The 26,000-nt window shown below is 39.4% G+C and overlaps 1 protein-coding gene across 2 annotated transcripts in view; it reads left to right on the top strand.

Annotated features, from left to right (window-relative positions):
• The window catches only part of ITGA6 (integrin subunit alpha 6), a 60,387-nt gene extending 34,793 nt beyond the window's left edge, over positions 1 to 25,594 (top strand). Inside the window, exons 7-26 of one of the 2 annotated variants that reach the window (XM_030580614.1) lie at positions 418 to 611; positions 750 to 838; positions 1,760 to 1,887; positions 4,561 to 4,656; positions 6,264 to 6,325; positions 7,950 to 8,107; positions 10,175 to 10,333; positions 11,284 to 11,399; positions 11,512 to 11,701; positions 11,789 to 11,872; positions 12,118 to 12,197; positions 12,353 to 12,430; positions 12,529 to 12,631; positions 14,307 to 14,480; positions 15,664 to 15,762; positions 16,561 to 16,671; positions 16,756 to 16,854; positions 19,083 to 19,208; positions 21,478 to 21,607; positions 24,530 to 25,594. In XM_030580614.1, the coding sequence (XP_030436474.1) occupies positions 418 to 611; positions 750 to 838; positions 1,760 to 1,887; positions 4,561 to 4,656; positions 6,264 to 6,325; positions 7,950 to 8,107; positions 10,175 to 10,333; positions 11,284 to 11,399; positions 11,512 to 11,701; positions 11,789 to 11,872; positions 12,118 to 12,197; positions 12,353 to 12,430; positions 12,529 to 12,631; positions 14,307 to 14,480; positions 15,664 to 15,762; positions 16,561 to 16,671; positions 16,756 to 16,854; positions 19,083 to 19,208; positions 21,478 to 21,585 (2,254 nt within the window). In that variant the 3' untranslated portion in view covers positions 21,586 to 21,607; positions 24,530 to 25,594. The remainder of the gene's footprint in view (positions 1 to 417; positions 612 to 749; positions 839 to 1,759; positions 1,888 to 4,560; positions 4,657 to 6,263; positions 6,326 to 7,949; positions 8,108 to 10,174; positions 10,334 to 11,283; positions 11,400 to 11,511; positions 11,702 to 11,788; positions 11,873 to 12,117; positions 12,198 to 12,352; positions 12,431 to 12,528; positions 12,632 to 14,306; positions 14,481 to 15,663; positions 15,763 to 16,560; positions 16,672 to 16,755; positions 16,855 to 19,082; positions 19,209 to 21,477; positions 21,608 to 24,529) is intronic. The other variant, XM_030580615.1, reaches the window with a different exon arrangement.
• Positions 25,595 to 26,000: the final 406 nt, after the last annotated feature.

The following is a 26,000-nucleotide window of genomic DNA, read 5'->3' as shown; positions in this document are numbered from 1 at the left end:
GAATTTATTTGAAGGGATGTGACTATTGAATAGTTTTAGACGTCTTTTCTACTCATTGTTAGAGCAATCCAGCTAGATGAAAAGTTGACTGAAACGTGAATGGGTAATATGTAAAAGAAACCAAGCAGAAAAAAAAAATCACATTCAAGCAAAAATCCTTTTAGGTCTTCTTTATACAGCACAGAAAAGAGAGGGAAAAGCCACAAACTCAACTTATTTCTTTTATAAAAATTGCCAGGTTAATTTTCCACTGTTGAACCAATTTAATGTGCTTTCTAGTGACCTTTGCTCAGCAGCTGCCTCTTTGTGTGTCCAATTTACTCACATTGTATTCAGCGTGTAGGTTTTAACTTGCCAGGAATTTTCACTTATTTCTCAGAATTCTTTAAAAATTTCTGTACTTTGTTTCATTTAAAGTTGGCAAGATATTGTTGTTGGAGCCCCACAGTATTTTGACCGAGATGGAGAAATTGGGGGTGCTGTGTACATCTACATTAACCAACAAGGCAAATGGGAAGGGGTAAAGCCAATTCGCCTCAGTGGAACCACTGATTCTATGTTTGGTGTTGCAGTTGAAAATATTGGTGATATTAATCAAGATGGATTCCCAGGTGAGAAAATTGACCTTGGAAGATGAATGTCCATATATTTTTTTTTCTAAAACTAGATTCAGAGCATCTTACTTTATCATGACTGTAACCATTCATCGGGATAACATTTAGCTAAATCTTCTAATTCCTTTTCAACAGATATTGCAGTGGGGGCACCATATGATGATTTTGGCAAGGTGTTCATATATCATGGATCCAAGAATGGAATAAATACAAAGCCAGCACAGGTAATTAAACATCCGTTACCACCTGTGCTCAGCCTTGCAGAGCATTATAAGCATAAGAAGTTTAGAAGTTTTGTTCTACAAAAGTGTATAATACTGGGCAACCTCCACAATAGGCATTTCTCTGTGCACCTTATGTAAGCCCAGATCCTCGGCTACAGCAAAGCTCAAGGAGGTGTCTGCGCAAAAGTGGCTTTTAGCTCCTTTTTCTGATTTCCCCCAATCCTGGACTGGCTGTGTGTTTAAAGGAGCCTGAGGATTCCCAGGAAGCCATTGTGGCACACAACAGTCACCAGGGTACAGGGAAACCCAGTCATATCCTTTGTGTCGGCAGCAGGGAGGTGTGATGGTAGAGGATATATCATGGTGCTTAGATACTACAGTGATGAGAAGCAGCATAAAACCCTGAGATGGACATCTAAGCTACCCAATGATCCTACTACACTGGTACGATCTTCCTGGCTGGCTACCGTGACTTTAGGGTTAATTTGCACTCCACACAGTGGCCATATTGCAGTGCACGCTTTGTGCCAATCTGGCCTATAATATTTAAGGGCCAAATTCAGACTTTCCTTGCATCTGCCAGACCTAAGGTCTGGAACGGGAGCAAGTGCCACCTGAAGGGAGCACTTCTTCAGAGGCATGGCATTTTGGAAAAGTGCAAGTTATCTGTTGCTTTTCCATAACTGAGAACACAGGTTCAAAAAGGAAGAGTGCAAGTGAGCATGTTCTATTCACCAGCCAGTTATATTTTGCTCATGCTGGATTCCCCAAATGGTGGAAACCCTATGCACAAACAGAACAGAGCAAAGGAACATGTGAATTTGTATGCCCCACTTCTCCTCCAGTTTTCTTAGATTTTTGGAGTATAAAGCAATGATAATTACTTAAATGTCTTATTCCCAACAATCTGTTTGTTTTTAGATTCTTGATGGCAAAAAATCCAGTGTTCAATATTTTGGTTATTCTATTACTGGAAATATGGATCTTGATAGAAACTCGTACCCTGATATTGCTGTTGGGTCACTTTCAGATTCTGTCTCTGTTTACAGGTGTGTACTGTATATAGTATTTTAACTAAATCTAGATTGGTTTTCTAATGAATTGCTTTGAAGAGATGAATGGTTTGTAATGCATTTTTTTTCCTCCAGAGGTTGAAAATTGTGCGGACGATATGTGTGTATTTTTCAGTCTGGTCTCTTTTGGGTATGTCTACACTGTACACTCAGTCCAGGCACTGACTAAGATTTGAGTCCAAACCACCCTTCCATCCACACACACATCAGTTTGACTTGGATTAGCAAGCACTCCTAGGATCCTGGTGTGGGGGGAGGTGGGTCAGAGCCCAAGTCCCGCTGGGACTAAGGCCTAAGCTCTGTCATTTTACAGTGTGGATGCTGCTCAAGCCACAGACCTGGGTGAGAGGTTGGTGAGGAGCGGTATAGACATATTAGCATATTATCGCTTATTAACATGGCTGTGAGAACCAGATCCAGCAACTAAACACAGGTTTACAATGTTGTGTGAATGCTCAAGCATGGACTTGGAAACACTGAGTCCACAGGCCTGAGTCTTGCACACCTGGGCTTAGTCTACAGTGTAGACATACTCTTCTACAAAACTGGCTGAAAGATAGCCTAACATCCCTTATGTTTAGCTTTTGTTATGCATTTTTTAAGAAAACTGTAGATTATGAGCTCTTGGAATGATGCATGTAAGGTGGCATAATTATAGTGGCTATTGGGAAAATCATGCATGCATGCCCACCATGACCAAGTAAGGCCTTAACACTGAGGAATCTATGCATTTCTGCTGTTTGCGGGGTGAAGGGCTGAATTCAGAAAGCCCATGTAGGTAGCTCTTAAACCTGTGACATGTGGAGCTCTGCTCCATGGGGCTCCCTTAACACCAGTCTGCAAGGAGATATTGTGTGAGCGACAGGGTCAGTGGATCTGCTATTGCAGACCTACCTGTCATCCCTTGATTGGGGCAGGGACCACCTTTTACTCTGTACCATGTTGAGCATAATGTGGGACCCCCATGCTGCCTCTAGGTGCTATCATAATACAAATAATTATAATCTTCCCCCCAGGCTCTCTTGCAGATGCGGGTGCAGTAGACGTAGGATGTACTGAAGCTCTCAAGTTACATTCGTGGCCACAGAACAGTTTGGGGATGAGGAATCTGATCCCTTGCTGATCTCCTAAGCCTATAGCCTGGTTACTCAGGCTTTGCACTGGGGATAGGATTTGGCTGCAGAAAGATTTAATTTTGCCACTTAACGTAATTCCTGTCATCATATGGAACCACTAACATTAAGTAGGAAGGGGAAACATGGGTAGGACTTTGAGGTCTGAGTCAAGTTTGAGGTCTCAGTCCATATCTTCAAGGCACTCATGGCCAAGGCTCAGGATATCTAAAAGATCGCCCCGGGATGAAGATTGTGTTTGACAACTCTGCTCCTTGGGCACAGTGGAGCTTTCTGCAACAAGGCTAAAGCTTGTCTGTTCAGGGAACAGAGCTTTCTTGGGGTCGGTCTGAGACTGGAACAGACTCTCACGGGACCTAAGGACTATCCCATCATTGACTGTGCCTTCTCTAATATAAGCATTGCAGCGTGCACATAATTAAAATCCCTAAAATACCAAGAAAAGTAAAAAAACAAGACACTCGACTGCATCCACAATTCTCCCCCTTGGCAGAGGATGAGAGCAAAACCCATGTGTGATGGACATAGTCATGTCATACAAGACCTGGTGTCTCTCAGTATTATGCTGATGAGGGCAATCTAAGTCCTTATATAAACAGGAGGTGAGGACACAAATCTAGTGTGGTGTAAAAGGGGTGAGTCAGTGAAAGAGTTCCACTGAAATAAGCATCGCTGCATTCAGCTTCTAAATATTAAAAAAATGTACCTACTGCCCCTGTTCTGCTACCATTAATGGCAAAACTCAGTCACTTCAGTGGGAGCAGGGTTAGCCATTCTCTTCATCTGTGTAAACGAGCCTATTTTTAAAAATAAAAGAAATGCACTCCTCTCGTGTTTAAAACATAAAATAAAATAAAGCTGTAATGCAGTATTATGCCAGCAGTCCTACATGCATGAAAGTCAGGAAGTGAAAAATTATGTTTGTCTCAGCAGCCATAATTCAGCCATCCACACTGCACGTTAAAGTTGACATATATGTTAATCTAAATGACTTCTGCTACCCACTGTATACACACAGAGTCTGAATTACAATTGCTGTGGGAACCATCATATTGGATTTCCTGACTTCTCGTTCATGTAGAATGACAACCGTAACATTGCATTAACATAGTGATTTAAAAAACATTAATACAAATCACTTGACCTTCGTGGGTTTTCAGGGTTGTTCAGCTTCTCTACAAAATGCTGAAGAAGAGCTCTATTTTAAGCTCCAAAGCCTTCCTCTCTCTCTCTCTCACCAACGGAAGTTGGTCCAATAAACGATACTATCTCACCCACCTTGTCTCTTCAAAATGCTGTAAGTTTTATTTCTAACCTTTCTGAAACTCAAAACATTTCTTTGAATAGTACTGCGGTGTAGGGAATCTTCACAGCAAATCAATGCAAGTATAAGAGTCTGCTGCTTCTGTTAAACTCAGAGTAACACATTTATTTTTCTAATTGTAACTTTTTTCCCCTCTTTTTCCCCTCCTCTCCTCACACCTGTTCCCCCACCCACCCCAAAAAAATAAAAAAGGTCCCGGCCTGTTATAAGCATTAAGAAAACCATCAGGATATCTCCTGACAAAATTGACCTGAACAGACAGACCTGTTTGGAACCTAGTGGAATCTGGTAGGATATTTATTTTGTTGTAAGCTTTGGCATATTGAGTGCTCCATGTTTTCAGTGTAATGGGGATGGGCATGCAGACCCACTGAGCTGGGGAGGCATATGCAGTATGATTGATATATGTGAAACATATTCAGATCTTCGTGTCCAATAACTAGCTTTGCTTCTGAAAAGTAAGAACAGGAGAATGGGTTTCCATTGGTTGCCATCTATGTGCATTTATTCCCTGTCCTGTAACTTTTATAATTTAGAGCCGGTTACTCTTAAAGCTTTATCCAGACTGGAAAACCTATTAGTTGTATGGCAGATATCTTAATCAAGATCCCAAAAGGCAAAGGTTAGGTAAATAGGAGTAGTAGACTTCTTCAAGATGACATGTTGGGCAATAATTAAATTTGATGATACTCTTCCTTAGAAACTTACATTTTAAAAAGTTTTTAATATAACTTCAGTGCAAGAATGAAGTGGTTGGTGGGTCATGTATAGGTGTATTGGTCCCATGTGATCTATCACTATCTGTTTAATTCAACATACATGCATATTTTAGAGTGCCTGAGATGGCTTTTAATCATTGGCACTAAATGGAAGTTTAAAGACCAAAAATAAATAACTTTTCAATGAACATTGACTCTTTGTAACAAACTAAAAATGCAAACTACCAGAATAAAAAGAACAGATCCTTTCAATCTGAGTAATACAAAGAAAGGCTTGATTCTTCTATACTTACTCTTAATGAAATATTGAGGGTGCAGGACCAATGTAAGAGGGTAGAAGGCTTGGGGTGTACTGGTGGTAACTTGTGAGTTACATCCACAGGGAAGTATCACATGGGTGTTTTATATTAGAAAAGCTGAAACTGGAAATACCTTCCCATGTATCAGAAAGTAAATTAGAAACCAGTCTAGTTTTATAGAAAAACAGATCTTGATAAACATAATTTGGTGCTATTCTCTCCTCATGCACTGGCTTTTTATAAGGTGGTCTACAAATAGTGACAATCACAAGAAGCAATTATCTACTTTAGATATTTAATAGCTAGAATTTGCCAAGTGGAAGAAGACTTCCGTAGTAAAAACCCATTAGCAGACATTAAATACATAAAAAATAAAATATGTTTTACATCCTGCTGTGGCACCAGTGTAAATGACTACACTGGATGCAGCCAATAAAGAATCAAGCCCATTCATGTTAAACAGTCAGACTAAATATTTCCTGTCCACTCACTGGCTCAGGTTTCAGTCTCCTGTAGTGTCATAATCCAATTAGTTCTCCAAGAGATTCTCCAGCAAATGCAGGAAAGACAAGATTTTTATTTATTTAAATGTGAAAAACAATTTGCTTTTGTAAAAACTTCTTGAAGCTTTTTTTTTTTTTTTTTTTTTTAAGTATCTGAAAGAGTAAAAGAGAAAAGCACTTTTTTTTCTTCTGGCTCTGTAATTTACCATTCACTGAGAAGCAAAATGCCAGTTCTGTTAATTCATATAATATGAATCATATTATAAAAGCCAAGATAACGGAGAGGTGACTGTATTGTTTAATGAAATATTCAAACTTTCAATCTGTTGGATCATGGCTTTTAACATGAATTTTAAATTCTTGACTCTTTACAGCATGGATGTTGAAGCATGTTTTGAATATATTGCTAACCCCAAGGACTTCAATCCAAAAATAAGTAAGTAGTTATGAATGTTTATCTGCTTGTCATAAAGTTTTTTATTTGCTTGTTTTTTAAGGCTGTTTAATGTTCTGGAAGAACAAAGATGTGGTCAATAAAAGTTATCTGCTGAGGCAGGTATGTAAATGATGTAACACACTCACGCTGTGTCTGCCAGATCTAAAATGTAATTCAGTACATGCTGCCAGTACTGGCTGTCACTTGAGAGCTGTGGCCTGAGCTAACAGAAGTGTAGCATTCTGTAGAAATGTAATTAAGTTGTATTACTAAATTGCTTGTGTGAAAGCTAGATTTTTGGCTGGTTCAAAGCCATGTAGTGTATGCCAACAAACACTCTGAGAGGAACAGTAAAGCCTATTCACACACCAGTGTCACTCCATAAAATATAAAATTTTAAAATCCTGTTTGATAAGTAGTAATTGCTGTTTGTCGAGGGACTTTTCCTACAAACTTACTACTAAAGGTGTTCCTCACATGATTGGTTCCTTGGAAGCAGCAACTGGAGTAAGGATTACACGTGTGTGTGTGTGTGTGTGTGTGTGTGTGTGTGTGTGTGTGTGTGTGTGTGTGTGTGTGTGTGTGTGTGTGTGTGTGTGTGTGTGTGTGTGTAAGGATTTGGAGGCCTGTGCAATAAACTTATAAAAGTTTAAGACCAATTTCAGATGTTTTCTATTTTTTCTGATGTGACCAAGATACTGCTGTTGTTGTACCATGGGAAGGTGTGGGGGTTGTTTGTTTTTTTTGGGGGGGGGAGGAATCTTACACGAGAGGGCTTTAAAAATTATTTTTTCTCCTGACTCCTCATCTCCAGTGTGTGTTTATTGGGGACGAGCAGCCAAAGTCCCAAGGAACTGCTTGAGTACAGCACTCTAATGCTGACTACGGCACAGATCCTGCAAACACATGAGTAACTTTATGCTCATTAGAAGCCCTGTTGACTTCAGTGACTATACATACCTAAGCATAAATGTTTACAATTAGAGTCTATCATATCTGCTGCTTGGCCAGGCCCTGTAATATTAATTCAGGTCCGTGGGTACAGGTTAAAACTGAGCAGGGTCTGTATCTACCAAAACCAAACGTGGCTAGAAGGGCACTGACCTGCATGGTTGGCTTATACCACAGTCTCTATATAAATACCTAACAGTGGATGCTGTTGTCTCATCCAGTCAGGTGCTTGTGGGGCACATCAGGGAAAAAGAGAGAGTTTATGTGGGGCCTTCACAATGTTTTGTGTTCCAGCCTTGCCTCTGCTGGCTGTGCATTGTAATTACCATTTGTATTGTCACAACAGTGTGCACATAGGGGACGTTGGTACACTGAACAGGAAACTTTTCTTTAACAACAACAAAAAAGCCTATTAATTGTGAAAGTTCCTTTTGGACATGCACAGGGAAAGGGAAGCTGGCTGTCAAATGGGAAATGGCCAAAACAGGCAGATAATTAAGGTTATGCTCCAAAGATGGCTTTGCAAACAAAGGAGAGTAGTTAATAAGCCCAGTACTATACAGTGTGTAGTTCCCCTGGCTAATATGACAAGCCTACAACTCATAAATTAGCATTCTTAGTGCTATAATATTTCCTAATGTAGTTCTGTATTTTCCTTCTATTTTTGATCTAGAACTTAACTATACTTTTGAAGCAGAAAATGACAGGAGGCGGTTAGGCCTGCCATCTCGAGTTCAGTTTTTTAAGCATCTGTCTGATCAGTTGATTGGAAGTATAACTCTAGGAGGACAGAATAGAAAAGGATGTGTGAAAACTTCTCTTGTGATGCAGGTAAAGTGATGGGAGAGTATTTTATTTTTGATTTATACCCAATAGAAAAACTTCTATCCTGGGCACCAAGTACCTTTTTGACATAACTTAGAGTATGACATACAAAATAAAGCCAGCACCACCTTCTTTCTTCAAAATGCGAGGGGGGAAGAAAAACAAAAAACAAACAAACAAAAAAAACAGAAGAAACAAAATCAAGCTCAAACTGACCCTGACTCTCTCACAAATGCCATCTCCTACCTCCCCAAAAGCCTGAATTAGAACATATGAGCCTTGTAGTGTTCCCTGAAGAGCAACAGTCTGAGGCTTTCAGAACAAAGGAGAGAGAGTAAAAACTGAGGACCCTCATGGAAGACCTGTACACAAGAACAATGGCTACTCCTAGGGGAATTCTGCACCAAAAAAATAAAAATTCTGTGCACAATATTTTAAAATTCTGCATATTTGTCAAAATAACACAATATAATCGCACCAGTTTCAATTATTTTAGTAATTTATTTCAAAATACTTGTCAGCAAGTATGTCTGTAACTATAAACAAAACAAAACAATTCAGGAAACTCTTTTTGACAAATAGACTCCTTATTAAGTATATCATACATAACTTTGAGTAATAATTCATTTAAAGTACAATACAGTAACATATTTCCTGCACCCCTCAGAAGCAGTGCAAAGACTTAGGGGAGTCAGGGGTAACAGAAGAGAGAAGGAACCTGGGAGTGAACCTGGAGGGTTGTATGTGGGTGGGAGAAGTATGGAACAAGTTTTATTTGGGGAGAAGTGATTTGTTACAGAGTTAGGGAGCCTCCCTCATGCAGACCCTGGCTGACCTCTAGCCTCTCCCATTCAGTCAAGCACATCTGCCCCCATCCCCTGCTGCTCCTCCTCTCCCTGTCTCCATGTGGCCCTGCAGCTCCCTTCCCATTCAGCCCCTGGCTCAATGCTGTTACTCCACTGGCTCCTGAGCCAGCTCCCCAGTCTGTTTCTCCCACTAGCCTTCTGAACCCCAGTCTGTGATCCCCCAGCAGCCCCATGTGCCCCCCTCTGTCCCTCCTGTGTCTCCTCACCTGGCCCTCCTGTGAAGAATCAACCTTTCAGCCAACAGCTGGCTGCTGTCTCTTCTGGTGCCACAGCCACCCCTGGTGAGTGAAAGGCATAACTGCATTGCCTCTCCAGCAGAATCTATATTTTGCAAAGGAAAAAAAAAATCTATGGGGACCATGAATTCTTTACATATGCAGTGGCACAGAATTCCACAAAACTAAATAGCCTTGGGCATTTAATGTGGTTCTTAATCGACAGAAAAAGGATTGTTATGGAGGACTTTTGTTATAAATTTATTTTCCTGGAGGACACTACCCTGGGGCCGAGTGTGAGGGGCAGGAAAATGATCTTTGCACTCAATGCCTAGTCTGTGACCAAGCAAAAGCCTTGGAAGTGTCACTGTTGCAAGCCAATTTTTGCTTCCTTTTTCCTTCCACAATTGAATGAATCCTTTACAGCCATGGTTTTCAACCTGTGGACTCCTGGTGAACCGCAGACTGTGTAAGGGGTCTGTGAAAGGTTGCCATTACAATAGAACAGTGGTTTTCAACCTGTGGTCCATGGATTCCTGGGAGTCTGCATACTATGCCTAAGATTTCCAAAGGGGTCTGCACTTCCATTTGAAATATTTTAGGGGTCTGCAAATGAAAAAGGGTTAAAAACCACTGCTCTATAGGAAGGGGGGATGTATGTCTACTGTTTCCTCCTCTAGTGGATGGTTATTAAAGATATGATGCTTACCTTTGTGTTCCCAGATGTTATTCCTAGTGATCATTACCTGTGAGAGACATCATTAGTAAACCAATGAGCCCTGGGGTTCAGATGGCCCTTACTAGCATGTCTGGCGTTAATGTTCTTTAAGTCAATGCATATAATGAATACATTCAATTTTTTTCCCTTGAGAAACATAGCGAAAGAATCTTGATTGCACTCTAAACAAAAGAGAATATATATTGCTCAGTTACCAAATCTAGTGGGATTTTTTACATTGTATATTAAATAAGCTATTTCAAATGTTTAACAGGAAAATATCAAAGATAAACTACGTCCAATTCCTGTATCGGTTGGCGTTAAAATCAGCGGCTCAGAATCCAGTTTACCATCAAAGAGAAGACAAGGAAGATCACTTCCAGATCTTGTTCCAATTCTAAATTCAAACGAACCAGAAACAGTGAACTCAGAAGTAAGTCTCTTCTTGAACAGATCTTTGGAAGATAATGCAAAGTGGATTGTTAGGCCAACAAAACACAATGTTTTTATGACAGAAGAGTGGAGAGGTTGGGTTATTTGCATAGGTAATTAGTTCCAGTATAGTCTCCAATTCAGAGGTGTGTGTGTGCGTGTGCGCGCACGGCACATGCACTTGTATCAGAAGTCACTGAATTAAAGGCTGTAAAGAACTAAGCTATGACCAAAGAGAAGTGAGTGAGTAGGCACATGACATACAGTTAATTTATAACCTCAGCTGTGTGATTATATGGGCTCTCATCACTTGTGGTAGCAGAAATTTAAAACATGCTCCTGAGTCATCCTAAAGTAGAAGTGAAGATGGCACAGCTGGTTAATATACTAACTTTGCACCCCAGAAGACTCAGGTTGAAATTTAGCCTTAGTTACGTGTGAAAATTTAATTGAGTTGTCTCATCCTTGTGAATGCATGTCCTACATCACATGAGCACTATGCAATTAACGTTTGCAGGGTCAGGGTGCCCTGGAACGATTGTCCCTGGAACTTGGGGTTTGTATACACTTCAAGCCAGGGATGTAGTCCCCAGCTTGAGGAGACATACCTGTGTTTGCTCAACTCCCATTAAACTAATGAGCAGGAGAGGCACATATCACTTTGAAACAGTGGGCCCCAAATTGACCCAGATTTTGTATTTCCACATGACATGATGCTTTCACTTAGCAATAACAAGAGAGATTTCCAGCAAAGCAATAGTGTCCCCATCTCCTTACCGCTGAAAAGGTGAAGTCAGACTAAGACCATGTCTGCACAAAGAAGGGTGTATGAAGCGTCTGTGGCTCTGAACTAACTGTAGCATATGTCAGCAACTGTGTTTTGTTTTTTGAACATAGATTTTAGTATTGTCGTATGTCCTAAAATAAACTGATTTTTTGGCTTTTATATAGGTGCAGTTCTTAAAAGAAGGATGTGGAGAGGACAACATATGTAATAGCAACCTAAAACTTCAATACAGATTCTGTACCAGAGAAGGAAATGATGGCAGATTTGCTTATTTACCAATGTAAGACTTAATTTATACATTAGCAAAAATTAATGCACTTGGGTGGATGTTTGGAAGGGACATGTGTTTTTTTCCCCTAATGTGTGAGACTTGTTATATTTTGTTTCCATAGTGAGAACAATGTTCCGGTGCTTGTCCTCAAAGATCAGAAGGACATTGCGCTAGAAATAACTGTGACAAATAATCCATCAGATGCAAAAAATCTCCAAAAAGATGGTGAAGATGCCCATGAAGCTAAACTAGTTGCAACTTTTCCAGATAGCTTGACCTACTCTTCTTTCAGAGAGCTGAGGGCTAATCCTGTAAGTATTCCAGAAAACCAGGACAAAGGTATATTACATCTATTTAAATACTTACTGTGTTTTGACTTCTGCACATCTTTAATTCAGGAAAAACAATTAACTTGTGGTGCCAATCAAAACGGTTCTCAAGCAGAGTGTGAACTTGGAAATCCCTTCAAGAGAAATTCCAATGTGAGTGGCTTGTTTTTTCTTTTTTTAATTAAAGATGGGCCTAATATATAAAGTTAGATTCTGGACTTAGTCCTGAAGTTTCCCCTAAGTTCAGGAGTGTTTATGTCCTGGGGTTTGATTTGGGGCCTATCTCAGTTTTCAACATGTCAGAATTCTATGATATATTTTTTTTCATAAAACAAAGTTTGTGCTTACAAAAATGTATTCGCCTAACATCATACTGTGTGGATTTTTTTCTTGTTTAGGTAACCTTTTATCTGATTTTAAGTACAACTAAAGTTAACGTTGACACAACTGACTTGGATGTTCATCTGAAATTGGAAACGTAAGGTTTTTTGTTTTTACCTTTTCTCTTGGTGTTTTCCCATATACTTGTAAACATTAAGGAATGGCTTCAATTTGTTTTGTAAAGGTAATTTTACTGTAATGTGAAAACTGTTAAAATTTAAAATAAACATTGCCATTTCCTTTTCATTATAGAACAAGCAATCAAGTTAATTTGGCTCCAATTACTGCTACTGCTAAAGTGGTTATTGAATTGCTTTTGTCACTCACTGGGTAAGTGTTTATAGTTAGCATAACAAATCAGTGTGAGAACAAACCCTTTGCTGCAACCCATACTAAAATATGATGGTTTTTTTTTTTAAATTGAACAGAGTTGCTAAGCCTTCCCAGGTGTACTTTGGAGGTAACGTAATTGGTGAGAGTGCTATGGAATCTGAAGATGATGTTGGAAACATAATAGAATATGAATTCAGAGTGAGTTGATCTAGATTATTAAGAAATCATGATTTGATTTTTTTTTCTGACACTTGTGTTTAATAAAATCTGGCTGATTTGAAGATGGCTGCCCTAGCACTGAATCACCACCATTAACCACCTCCCTCCTCACTTCTGCAACACGCAGCCTGACTGATCCATCAAGACTGGGGCTTCCTCCAGCCTTGAAAGTTCAGGTTCACACTTCCAAAAAGCATTTTCCATTTGTTTGTGTGTAGTCCCCTGCACCTACAATTTTCCAGCATAAACATCCATGCCTTCAGGTAACAAAACTTGCATGCACAAAACCCATCCATGGTATGCCCAGTGTTAGTGCTTAGAAAGTATGTGCAGATATTTGTGCACATAAAGCCGAGCATTCACAAACAAGCGGTGCTGCAGCCCTTTTTGAAAATATGGCCGTGAGCTCACTCTCTTGGCCTTCTGCCTTTTAATTACTAAGACAAGGATCTCATATCCACATATCTCTGCATGGTCTGCAGTGTTGGCAATGTAAATTTTTGCTCCATGTATTTCCCTCCATCCACACATTTGTGCTCCACACTTGCTCAGTGTAGCCCATTCCTTTTTTTCAAGACTGGCTGCTCTTGCACCAGAACCACCCCCTTGTTCCTCACCTTCCAAAACACATCCTGACTGGCTGTGGTGTGTGTTGAAGCTGGAATCCTGGCCTCCTCTCCTCATACCCCCAGTGGACACATGACGAGGTTGTTAATGTGTGCATTCATGGTCTTTGTTAGAGGGTTGGAGAGAGATTTCAGGGGAAGGGAAAGGAGCATGTCTCAAGTTCAGAAGCACCTAGATTTGTTTTATCATTTGTGTCCCTGCCTTGGGTTCCTGAAGACTACTTTCTGCTGTTCTCTTTAAATACAGCTGATGCAGTAATTAGAATACTTGGAGTAGTTTGTAGTTTCTGTGGCTCAGAGATGACAAAGCTCTAGATATTGCAACATTGCTCTCTGACTAAAAGAACAACAAAAAACAACTACCCTACTGCTGGAGCAAGACGGACAGAAGTGCAATTCTGTGGCATCAGATGTTCCCTTATAGTTGTAATCCTCCTGCTTGTCTGTAACTGAACACATTTTTGCTACTGCTAGAATGTTCTGGCTCCTGTTGCTGTCTTACAGGAGACTAGATCTCACTTATGTTTTCAGACATTACTGGCCCAGGGAGCAGACATTCCAATTGTTCCTGCACTGGAAAACATTTTAACACTAAATATGGCTGCTATCAGCCAGGCCAGCCACACAGTCTTTGTATATATGCTTTTGCTTACTTTATCACCTTTTTGTATTTTGTTAGATCTCATAGACCAAGTCTTGCAACTACTCTAGTTTTATTTTTATCAACAGAACTTTTAAATAAAACTTTAGCAAATCTAGTTTTTCCTGATTTTGTTATACAGAAGTGTATGCTAGATCATCCAGAACGTCATGCTGTGATGATTTCTATAATTAGGAAGGTTAGCTGCCTTTTATTTCTAGTCAAAAGTTGTTTGGCAAATCCCAAATGTATAGTATCTTCGGAATTTGTGTTTTTCCTGTGATTTTTCTTAATGCCAGAAAAACCCTTCTTCAACAATTGTCAGTGCAGATCTGTAGCTGTAAATTCCAGTTAATAAGAGAATTTGTGGATTTTGTATTCCTAACAGATAACTAACTTGGGTAGACCACTTAAAACATTTGGCACAGCTTCCTTGGACATCCAGTGGCCAAAAGAAATCAGCAATGGCAAATGGCTGCTTTATTTGATGAAAGTAGACTCCAAAGAATTGGAGAAAATCCCTTGTGAACCTCGAAATGAAATAAACTCTTTGCGACTTAAGGTATGTTAATGTACTTTCACCTGTTTATAAGCAAGTTCATGTAACATTTAAAACACAACAGGGAGTGTGTTAGTAGGATACTGGTGCCTGCCTTGGAATGAGCTTTGTATCTTCAGTGACTCGAGAAGTGCATCAATATCCTATGCTAAATATACATCCTGCCATAGCTATTAGACTATGGCTCTTTCATTTCACATTTAAAAAATGTGAACTCTCTACGTGTTTTGCAAAAACTTACAGGTTTCCCATTGAAATCTAATGAGTAACACATGCATCTCTTATAAGCCACTTTGCCAGGCCTTGCTATATTGGTGAACCAGTGGAGTGTGAAACACTTTTATTGTACATACTCAATGAACACATTTAACAGGAGCATATCTACCTACTTTGGAATATATGCAGTGTTGTTCATGATATTAGAGAGACAAACTGAGTGAGGTAATACCTTTCATTGGATCAACTTTAGAATAGTTTTTTTTCCTTATGAGTGTAGTAGGAATAGCACACTCACTTTTTGGTGTGTTTAAAAAATGAAATGGCTTTGAAGCAGAGTGCAAGTGAAACACTTTGCCTCACTGCCCTCCATTTTTGTTTAGATCACTTTAAGTTACATCTTAAATCCTGGTAATTGCTGTGATAGCATTCAGTGCTAGCAGGAATGCATAGAAACACAGTCTCTGGCAGCAGCGCTCAGATATGGAATCCTGGTGGTCATGTGGCAGACACATACATTTGCCTTGTGTGACACCTGCACTAGCCCTACTATCACTGTGTTTTTCTTTCATCTCCATATTTTTACTTGGAGGGTCAAGTTTAGGAAATCCGCTTTGTGGTGCCACCAATTATTGGGGCAAAATAGCTTCAGATTTGTCTGTATTTATTCCTAGGCCTGCTTTTTGAAACTGAAACTCTGTTCAAGTCTAAAGGAAAACTTGTTTTTACCTGAGCTATGTTTACAGTATATAAATCCTCGAAAATGGGGTAATATTATGGGAACTGCAACTGACACTAAACATGCCTGACTTTGGCCAATATCTCTACGCTTTAGTACTTGAATTGCTTTTTAATACCTCCAAGAAGCTAAATATCCAAATGTCCAATATTCAGAGTCTTTTGCACATTTCTGTTTTGCTTAATAATCAATTTTGTGTCATTTATCAATATATAATTCTTTGTTTTACAGGAGTCCCATAGGTCAAGAAGGAAACGTGAAGTTGCAGAGAAGCAGACTAATAATGGCCAAAAAATGTCTTTATTTTCAGAAAGAAAATATAAGACCCTGGTAAGTATTTCCATATCAAAACAATTATCTTCCATCTCTTTACCTTCGCTTTACTCCTACAGAACTCTTAGATTTAGCAGCGTGAAGGAAGGCATTTTGTTGTATACATCAGGGATTGGCAACCTTTATTGCTGATTTGTTTACCTGCCAGGTCTGTAGGTTCCGCCGATCGCAGTTCCCAGCCAGTGGGGGCTGTGGGAAGCGGCAGGGGCCGAGGGATGTGCTGGCTGCCGCTTCCCACAGCCCCCATTGGCCTGGAGGTAAACAAATCAGCAATGCCGTGTGCCAAAGGTTGCCGATGCCTGGTATAGAGATTCTGTTTGACTTTTTTATAACTTTTTAAATATTTTTCTCTTCTGAATCTGACAAGTATATTGGAATAATTTCCAGACAGCTGTAAAAGAACAATTTAATACATCTCTCTAGATTTAATTAGCAATGTAAATAAGATAAGCATTTAGATTTCAAAAATGGACTTTAAAAGGGAATGGGATAACTGACAAGAATAAAGTAAAGAAATTGTGCACAGGCTGATTCCTACATTTTGACAGATATTTGGTTGACAGTATCCATTCCTATCATTGAAATTAATTAATAACAATTTTGCCAATGATTTCAGCAAGCCAAGGACTGGGCCTTCTAAAGGGACCACACTTGTAAGTCTACTGGACATACATACTCCTGTTTCTTTGCTACAGCTATTTTAACCCACCTTGTAATTTTTCAAATATTTTTCTGTAAAATGTGACTTTTGATAGTGTGTGTATATGTATGTATGTTTATTTATTTAAATTACAGGACTGTAATGTGAATGCACGCTGTGTGAATATAAAATGTTCCTTGCAAGGCTTGGACAGAATGGCATTGATTGTACTGCGTTCAAGATTGTGGAATAGTACCTTCCTAGAGGTATGTCCTATTGCTATTCTTGAGGCATTTTTGCACTCCTCCATCTTTTCTCTTCTAATGTATCCTCATTGTATTTTGAAACAGGAATATTCTATGCTGAACTATCTAGACATCCTCGTTAGAGCTAAAATCAGTGTTCCTGCTGCCGCTGAAAACATTAAGCTCACAAATGAAGTTGCTCAAGTGAGTTTTCAAAATTTCTTTAACATGGGTTGTAGTGAAGTTTCCTGTGTATATAATATTTATTACTCCTGGGGGAATTCTGCACCAGCGCAAACTACTGTCCCCTGCAGATTTTACTCTTTCTCGACAGTATAATTGAGTCATGTGCTCTCCAAGGCAGTGGTACCAAGTGGGTACAGCAGGAGCAGCCAAGGGAGATGTAAATCACTGCTTCAGAGGGTGGGACTGGGCATGCCTGCGAGAGACTGTCCTCTTGCCCACTATCCTGGTGAGCTTGGTGCTAGGGAGAGGCAGGGCTGGGATGCCCTGGCTGGTGGCTCCTAGCTTATGTGGGGCTCCAGCTGCTAGTCTGGATTAGGACAGGACTTCCTGTTCCCCTGCATGGGCTGGGTTGGTGTAACACCCACCCCTGGTAACCTTTCCTGTCTTCAGGAAGTTCTGCACGCTCTCCCCTTTCATTCCCCACTTCCTGCTCCCATTGCTCCCAAGCTGTGGTCGGAGGGGTCACTGGCTGGGGAGCTGCCCCTTGTCCTGCATCCTGACACCCACCTCACCAAGTCCCAAACACCGATTTACAATAATGGGCTACAGTATAGGATCTTGCAGGGTGGGAAGTCCCAGAGCTCTGGCTCCAATCTGAGCCTGGAAGTCTGCACAGCAGCAAAACAGCCCCACCACCTGAGCCCTCAGTTGGCTAGCACAGGTCAGCTGTGGGGTTTTCTTTGCTGAGTAGACAGACCCTTAAAGTTTTCTGTGCTTGACATATATGGAAATGGATTAGTAATGCCATCTGCTCTGTAGAGCCATAGATATGCCTAGTAAGGAATCTATTTGTCAAACTACATTTCCTGGATCTTGTTTGGTGTCTGTATTGTTACAGGACATACTTGCTGACAGCTATTGTGAAATAAATTACCAAAATAATTGAAAATGGCATGCTTGTAGTATGTTATTTTGGCAGAATTTTAAAATATTGCACAGAATTTCCTCAGGAGTAATGGATCACATATCAAACATCCTAATCCAGAAGCTTCTATCATCACCTTTTGGTTCCATAGAGCTTTCTGTTCCTTAGCAAGAGGCATTCTATATGATATGAGAGTGAACAGTGTAGGTTGTACACAGTCATTTTTACCTAGATTTGGTCACTAACAGTACACTGCCTTTCCAGCCCCACAACCTGTGGAAAACCCTGGGTCATGACTTTGCAGGAGGCTGATTTACCTGTAGCCAACATTTTTCTATTGCAAAACTCAGAGCTTTGTGGCTGCATGAGCAAGGGGTGCTAAGGAAGGAGAAAATATGCATATTAGCTTCCCAAACTGCAGTATTTCTAATTCTGTGGTATGCTGAATGGATCACCCAGAGTGGGAAGTGGAGAGACATGGTCCTAGTCCCAGCCATGTTGCTCGGGTTGGGGAAAGAACCGGCGGTGGGAAGTTGAGCGCAGTGGCTGGGAGCTGGCGGAGTAGAGTGGGCTCTGGCTGGGCTTCTCCGCTTCCCACTACTGCCAGTGAGTGGGGGGATCCTTTCCCCTAAGCGACACGGCTGGGGTTGGGGCACAGGAAGTGGAGCAGGCTGTTCCCGGTCCCTCGCTAATCCCCCTGGCCACGCTGGGCCTGTGGGGCCCCCAAAGCTCCTGCCTCCCAGACCCAGGGGGGGCTGCGTAGGACACCCAAATGGCTTGGGATGGCCCCTGGTTGTGTGACATTCAAATACTTAATAAAATGGACAGTCCCTGCTTTGAGTTGGGCAGGTTTATTTTTTAATCTCTCTTCTCCCCCCCAACCTCCTCCACAAAAAAATTGTAATTCAGGAAGGGTTGTAGTGAATGTTTAGTTTAATCCAGTACTTTCCCCATAGACTCTGCTCATTCTAAGAGTTCAGTACTTCTGGCTTGTAGGTCCTATATGCTTCTGAGCTTCCATTAGTCTGGAAGAATTCACTGGCAACTGGGATACATCTCACCTGAGTACATCCCATGGAATCCCCATCATCATTCTCAAGAGCCAGGCACAGTCAACTGCTGCTCTTGAAAACTGGGTGATAAGAAATACTTCAAGTAGGTATATAAGAATTGTAGGAGACATGATGTCTTCTTCAGACTAGTGACTAGCCTCCCTAGCACAGAAAGCTCAAGGCACTGCTGTAGAAGTGAATTTTGGGTTACAATTAGGAACTTGTTAAACTTTCCATCCCCCTTACTCAAAACTTCTTCCCTCCCATAGGTGCGACTTACTGTTTTTCCTGCAAAGACAGTAGCGCTCCATACAGGAGTGCCTTGGTGGATCATTTTGGTGGCTATTCTTGCTGGAATACTGATGCTCGCACTGTTGGTGTTTTTACTATGGAAGGTAAGTTATTTTACAGATCACTCTTATCTTTCCAGGTACAGGTCAACATATGAAATAAGATAGAAAACTAGTTAAGCAACTCTCCAAAAATGCATTTTCAAAATATTGCTATAGGGACATAGTCTGCTTAATCATTAAAGAAGTTTCATTTCATGCTATTAGTAAAAACCTTACCGAAGATTAATTTAAAAAAATCAAGGTTTTTTTATTTCTCATCTTGGAAAATAACCAGTGAAGTTGTATTTTTGCTTTGTAGTAAAAATTAATAGTATCTTCAGTTTCTGCAACATTTGGGCTGAAGAAACATGCATGGAAATGTTTGTTTAAAACAAATGTTTATGGAACATTTTCTGTTTGTTAGATATTGTACACAAACTTTTATAAATCCTAATTTGGGGGCAAATTTTGGTGATATAACAACATTATTTTACAATATAAAAAGTTATTTAACTTGATTGGTATGTGGATTAGATCCAGTTAGGGTTTACAGTTCAAACCACTTCAAATTGGCCTGCTCATTGAAACTGTCAAAATGCATGCATCACAAATTAGTACTATCTATCTACAGTACTTGGAACAGTAAAGCTTCTTGTTCTGATAAAACATTTGGATACATTCTTGTGGCTTGAGAATATTATGAAACATAATAGATGCCTATTAATACCCCAAACAGAATGCATTGTTCCTTTATGTACAATGTGCTGAGAAGTTAATGCAGACATTACTGAAAAATGTTGATTGTAAATGCTGCATTATCTTAAAAACTTACTTTCTCCCTTTAAGTTAATACGAGATTAAAGCATGATTTATAAAGTCAAAAACATAAGCATTTGGCCTTCACCTTATTCTTTCATTCTTGGTGGTTTGACTTCTTAGGCTCAGTGTCCCAGTTGTATATCACCTAAGAATTCCTTATAGAGCCACCCTTGTCAGGGGAAACCAGTAGTGAGGCAGGAATCATTTTAAATGGAAGGAGTATAATCCTCTTATTCCTGATTCCCACCCACACTCCAAAATTCCTAGCTAGACCTTGTTGCTAAGGAAGCAAATTCCTGGATTAGGAAAATCCCTTCAGTCCTTGGTACCATCTGGTGCTCTGATACTTCTGCTATGTTTTCTGAAGAGACCCTGAGGAACTTCACTTGAAAATAGCTTCTCTGAACAGCTGCTGCTGTTTGCTGACCATAAAAAGTGCTCTTGTTCAGAGTTTCTAAGATGCCCTTAAATTCCCTTTTGATTGTCCTGTTATGCTTTCTTCTAGTAGGTACATCAGCCTCTGTTGTAAAGTAATAGTACATAACTGCACCAAAAAATTACTTCTGATTAAATTTTTAATAACTCACTTGAGGTGCTACTTTTTGACTGCTAAGGATTGATTACGCACGTGTCATTTGTATTAAGCAGTTGTTCTTTCAATATAAAAGATCTATCATCCATGTATCTTATACTAAAAGGAGAATTAACTACTAGAGAAAAGTCAAAGCTTCTTAAGATAATAGAATATAATATGGCTACCTCCCCACAAGGGCAAAATGATTTACTTAATTTTTTTATGTAAAAGCAACAAGAACTTTCGCCATTGTGGGAAGTTCAGTAGAGTCCTGAAGAAAAAGTGACCATCTCAAAGCAAACGACATACAAATGATCCTTTTGGGTGAAAGTACAATAAATGTCCACTTGTCTTTTGGGACCTAATGTGACCCATTTGTGTTTCTACCATTTGAGCATTGTACGGGTGTCTTAAAATGTAGGTATTCCTTCTCTTACCTTGTATATTCTTTATTTGGAGCCAATCCATAAGCTCTTGGTTCTCAAATGTCCTGGTGTTCTGCACTACTAGTGTTAGTAGTTAATACTTAATCTGTATTTTTGCAATACTGTCTTAGATATTTTAAAATGCTTGCTAAACAATTGGTTAAGATTTGTGACTGTGCATGCTATCGACATAAAGGTGCCCTAGGATGCTGACAGATTAGTCAGAAACTACAACCTGGTGTAATAAATTCTCTCTCCCCTAGAGGTGGTGTGTGTTTTTTTTTTTTTTGGTTCTGCATAGAGGGACATGCTATACTGGGAAGTGTTTTGAAATACCTTTTTCCACCCTCACCTATGTTCACAGTTGATGCTCTTGTGAAAGGGATGGTAAGAATTACTGTCCATTCCATTTGATTTGTCTTGTGAATTGGCTTTAAAATGGTTTAATAGGCTGTCACTTTTTTCCTTAACATACCAATCCATAAAATTGACTAAATACCTTGCTTCCTTGTAGTGTGGCTTCTTCAAGAGAAGTAAGAAAAATCATTATGATGCCACATATCACAAGGCTGAGATCCATACTCAGCCATCTGATAAAGAGAGGCTTACTTCTGATGCATAGTATTGATCTACTTCTGTAATTGGTAATTGATCAATATTTTTTACTTTCTAGCTGTGGGACATGCTAGGGTTGTGGTGGCTAACAATGGGAAGCTTGCTACTGGGTTTCAAAATATCAATATTTGCTTGCTTACTCTGTTTATAATCACCTTTTTCAGTGCATGACGAGACACAGGCTCTTACACATTACTTTAAATGCTTTTTGTGTGCGTGTTTCAACAAAAAATCCTAACCTCTACAGTGGAGTTCTACCCACTGAAATAACTTTATTGAGCATTTGTATACTAAGTATTTTGAAGCTTTATACATGGTAGCTACAGAGAATAAAGTTTTAAGATGTAAAAAAGTTTTTGGTTTTGTGTTAGCGTTTCCTGATATTTTACATAAATTGCTTTATTAACCTCTTATGCATGCTAAAAGTCTTTGTGCTGCTCATGATGAAAAGGCATTTCCTTATAATTATTTTTAATTGCTGTGGAAACTGATAAAGGTTTAATGGGTTTTTGGTTACTACTTCAGATCACATCAGAGTATATTTTAGAATGTCTTAACACATTTTTTTCTCCTGAAAACTGCCAGATGTTTTATGCTTTTTGTAAATTTTGCTCAGCATAGGAAATCATAAGTGTGTGTGTGTGTATGTATGTATAGATATATCTATCTCTTATCTGATGATGCTTTGGGATCTAACTAAAATCTGTCAGCACCGTGCACACAGTGAAAGAGTAGATAATAGAGATGAGCTTGAATTAAACCTCTGAACAGCGCCAGACTTTGGAATACTGGTCTCAACCTTTTCTCCTACCATTTATCATCTTTAAAGTGACTATTTTTTTCAGTACTATATAATTAAAGAGCAATATTTCTTATTCAGTGGTCTACTGCAAATGCATAAGTATTCTGCACAGAAAGCTCTTGTAGTAAACTCTCTACTCTTTGTCTGCATCTCTCTTCATTTCTAAGGCCCTGATCCTGCAAAGCCATTCTCATGTGCTTAGCTTTGACCACACTGGGACTGTTCACTGAGCAAAGTTAAGTGTCTGCATATATAACTGTGGAAGACCAGGGCCTCAGCAGTGAACTGTTCATCACAGCTTTTCTTCAATCAGTTCTTAATGGAGAACATCTCCCACTCTGACCCTGCAATCTTGAACTTTTTACTACTAAAAATAGATCTCCCTTAGAGACTTGGAATACCCTGGTCAACTAATCAAATGCAATGCATCCCTTGACTCCTCAGTTTGAGTCTACAGATGAACGAACATCATAAATTGTACCCTATAATCAGTTAAGCCAATATTTGATTAAAATAAACAAGACTCAGTTGATAAAGATATTTGTAGTTAAACAACTATATTCATAATGTTGTTTGGTAAGTCTTAGGAGCTCAAAAGCTGAGACCCTAATCTAATGCCTAGTGAAGTTAGTGGGAGTTTTTCACTTGACTTCACTGGGAACTGGATTATTTCCAGATTCAGGAAGATACTGTAAGCACACACTTAACTTTTAAGAATGTATTTAAATGCTCTCTCGACTAGGAATTATCACCATTTCAGATTAACTGCACCTGCATTCCTGAGGTCACTCACTTAAAGGTTCTGAGCTCCCAGCCATCAGCTCTTGTGAGCAGCTCTTCCCTTTCCCTCCTGACCACCCATAACAAGGCTTCTCAGTTTCCTCTCTACACTGTGATATTCTTAGCAAGACTGCCTAGACAGGCTAGTGACTGCACTTTGCTTTCTCTCCAAAGGCTATGAACTGTCCGCAGTTCGGTAGCCCACAGCTCTTCCTAAGCAAACACATTAAATTGAAAGCATTACAGAGAAGACATTAAACAATGAAAAGCTTAGAGGTCACTCCTAGGTCAGGCCCTGTGGGTTTTGAAGGACTGACACACAACTGGGTTTTCCATGTTTACTAATTCAGAAGAACCTACACTGGGTAGTTCAGCTGTTTCTTTATGCATTTTGGGCTTGGTATCTCATCTCCAGGAACAAGTAATCAGCAGAAAATATCCCATTCTTCTGCACATAACTTTAAAAGGCTGAGTTTGTATAAACAAAGGTTAGGGAATTTGCATTAACCTCTCCCCCTAGGTATTCCCCAGAAAATTCACTTCACACTTCTTGTACCACACACAAATGGATTTCTGGGACATTTTCCATATAGTCCTTTGAGCTCCCAGGCCTCACATCACATCTCCTTCCTGACCCACAACAATACACAAACTTTGCATTTAATACAACTACCTCCAAAAGATACTTACTTAATTCAATAAGAAAGTATTTTTCAAGGAATTGCCATATTTATCACAGGGATGCTTTCTTGAACCGAGATTTTAATCTTGCAATGCAAAGGCCTAGTCTACAGATACAAGTTAGCTGTGTTGCTCAAGTCTGTGAAACTGCCCTGTGTGAAGTAACTGCCAGTGTAGCTGCAGCTAGGACAATGGGAAAATTCTTCCATCTAATTACCTACTGCCGCTGAGAGAGGTGGATGAACTACAATGGAAAAACACAACCTTCTGTCGATGCAGGAAGTGACTGCTGCAGTGCGATGGTGGCACAGCAGCACTATAACAGACATACCCACACAAGTAATCCTATAGAAGTCAACAGGAATTAATGCACAATGCTGCAAGACTGTGCATCTAAAATTAGCCTTACAAAATTAATGGAAGGAATTTGTTTTACACTCTTGAATTGTTGGATTGTGCAGTTTGCTTTCACCTGCTGCTGATAGTTCTAATTTATAGACTTTGGCACAGTTTCACATCTGTAGACACTTTTTGGTGTGTGTTTTTTTTAAACTTTTCAGTTACCTTGCCTCTCGCTTCTTTCTTGAAGGAAGCCATTTCTTTTGTACTAATGCAAGCAAAGAGTTTTTGACCTTTATACTTACAGTACTTTGATTGTAATTTAATCCTAAACTGTTCCCTTTCCCAGTGTGGATTCTTCCAGCGCTCCAGGTACGATGACAGTGTCCCCCGATACCATGCTGTAAGAATTCGGAAAGAGGAGCGACAGATCAAAGATGGGAAACATAAAGAGAATCTTGAGAAAAAACAATGGATTACAAAATGGAATGAAAATGAAAGTTACTCATAGGGAAAAATTTCCCCCCTCAACTCCAAATTCAGATTTTAATATTTCTTCTTTAATGGAATACTGATGGACTCAGACCTACATACAATATGGACCTATATTTTTGAATGTAGATTTTTTACTTATATTGAAGCTTTTGTTTTGCACGGCTAAATTTAAGATTGCTTGACTGATTTTATCTGCATTATTTAAACGTCCAGATAGAGACAAGCAGCAAAATTGGTGCATTGAACTGAGCATTCTATGAAATAAATATGCACATTATAAACTAATGTCACAAAAGGGTCCTTTTCTGCATTCCTGAAGTCAATGGATTTGCAAGGAATGCAGGATCTGGTCCCAAATATATTCTCCAAACTTCTATCACAATATGCAATCTATTATAAACACACTGTAGCCTTGACACACTTTATTCAAATAGAATTTGGGGAATCTGTGAATGTGCTATTCTTGTCATAAGACTCTGCAGCTATGAGGGCTTAACCTAAAGTGTCTTAAATTAAATGTGCAATAGGTCATGTTGCTATGTTTCTCACACCAAATATACAGTTTTTTTAAAAAAAAACTTGAAGATTAGTTGTATGTTTTTGTATATATTTTATTTCTTGTATTTATTTTTTTATCAGCAGCCATTTGTCTTTGACTAATTAGGCCAAAGACTTTAAGTGAACTTTAAAATTGGTATGGATGTTATTAAATAGGATATGAAAGTCCAGTTAGACGTGAAGCTTTCACTGCATTTAAAGAGTGCCAGTGCTTTTTTTAAAATGTAAAATTTCAATCACTGACACATCCTTGAAATATAAACATTCATGCCAGTAGTTTGTGGGGGCATTTTTTCTTATTTCTGTTTATGCAGCAGGATTTAGTAAAGATGTGGACAAATTGGTGAGAGTCCAGAGGAGAGCAACAAAAAATGATAAAATGTTTAGAAAACCTGACTTATGAGCAACAGGTATATATAAACAAAAACTGGGCATGTTTTAGTTTTGAGAAAAGAAGACTGAGTGGGGAAAGGGGAACCTAATAAGTTGTCAAATGTTAAAAGCTGTTGTAAAGAGAACAATGATTAATTGTTCTTTGTCCTCTGAAGGCAGGACAAAGAACAATGGGCTTAATCACAGCAAGGAAGATTGAGGTTAGATATTAGGGGGAAAAAAAAACACACTTTCTAATTATAAGGATAGTTAAGCTCAGGAATAAGCTTCCATGTGAGGCTATGGAATCCCCTCAGTGGGGGATTTTAAGAACACCTGTAAGGCAGGGTCTAGGTTTTACTTGGTCTGGGCTTGCCTTTGAGGCCCCTTGCAGC

Source organism: Gopherus evgoodei, chromosome 11, assembly GCF_007399415.2.
Source record: "Gopherus evgoodei ecotype Sinaloan lineage chromosome 11, rGopEvg1_v1.p, whole genome shotgun sequence".
NCBI classification, from domain to species: domain Eukaryota; kingdom Metazoa; phylum Chordata; order Testudines; family Testudinidae; genus Gopherus; species Gopherus evgoodei.
Note: the sequence above shows the minus strand (reverse complement) of the source record. Positions and strands in the feature narration are given on the sequence as shown.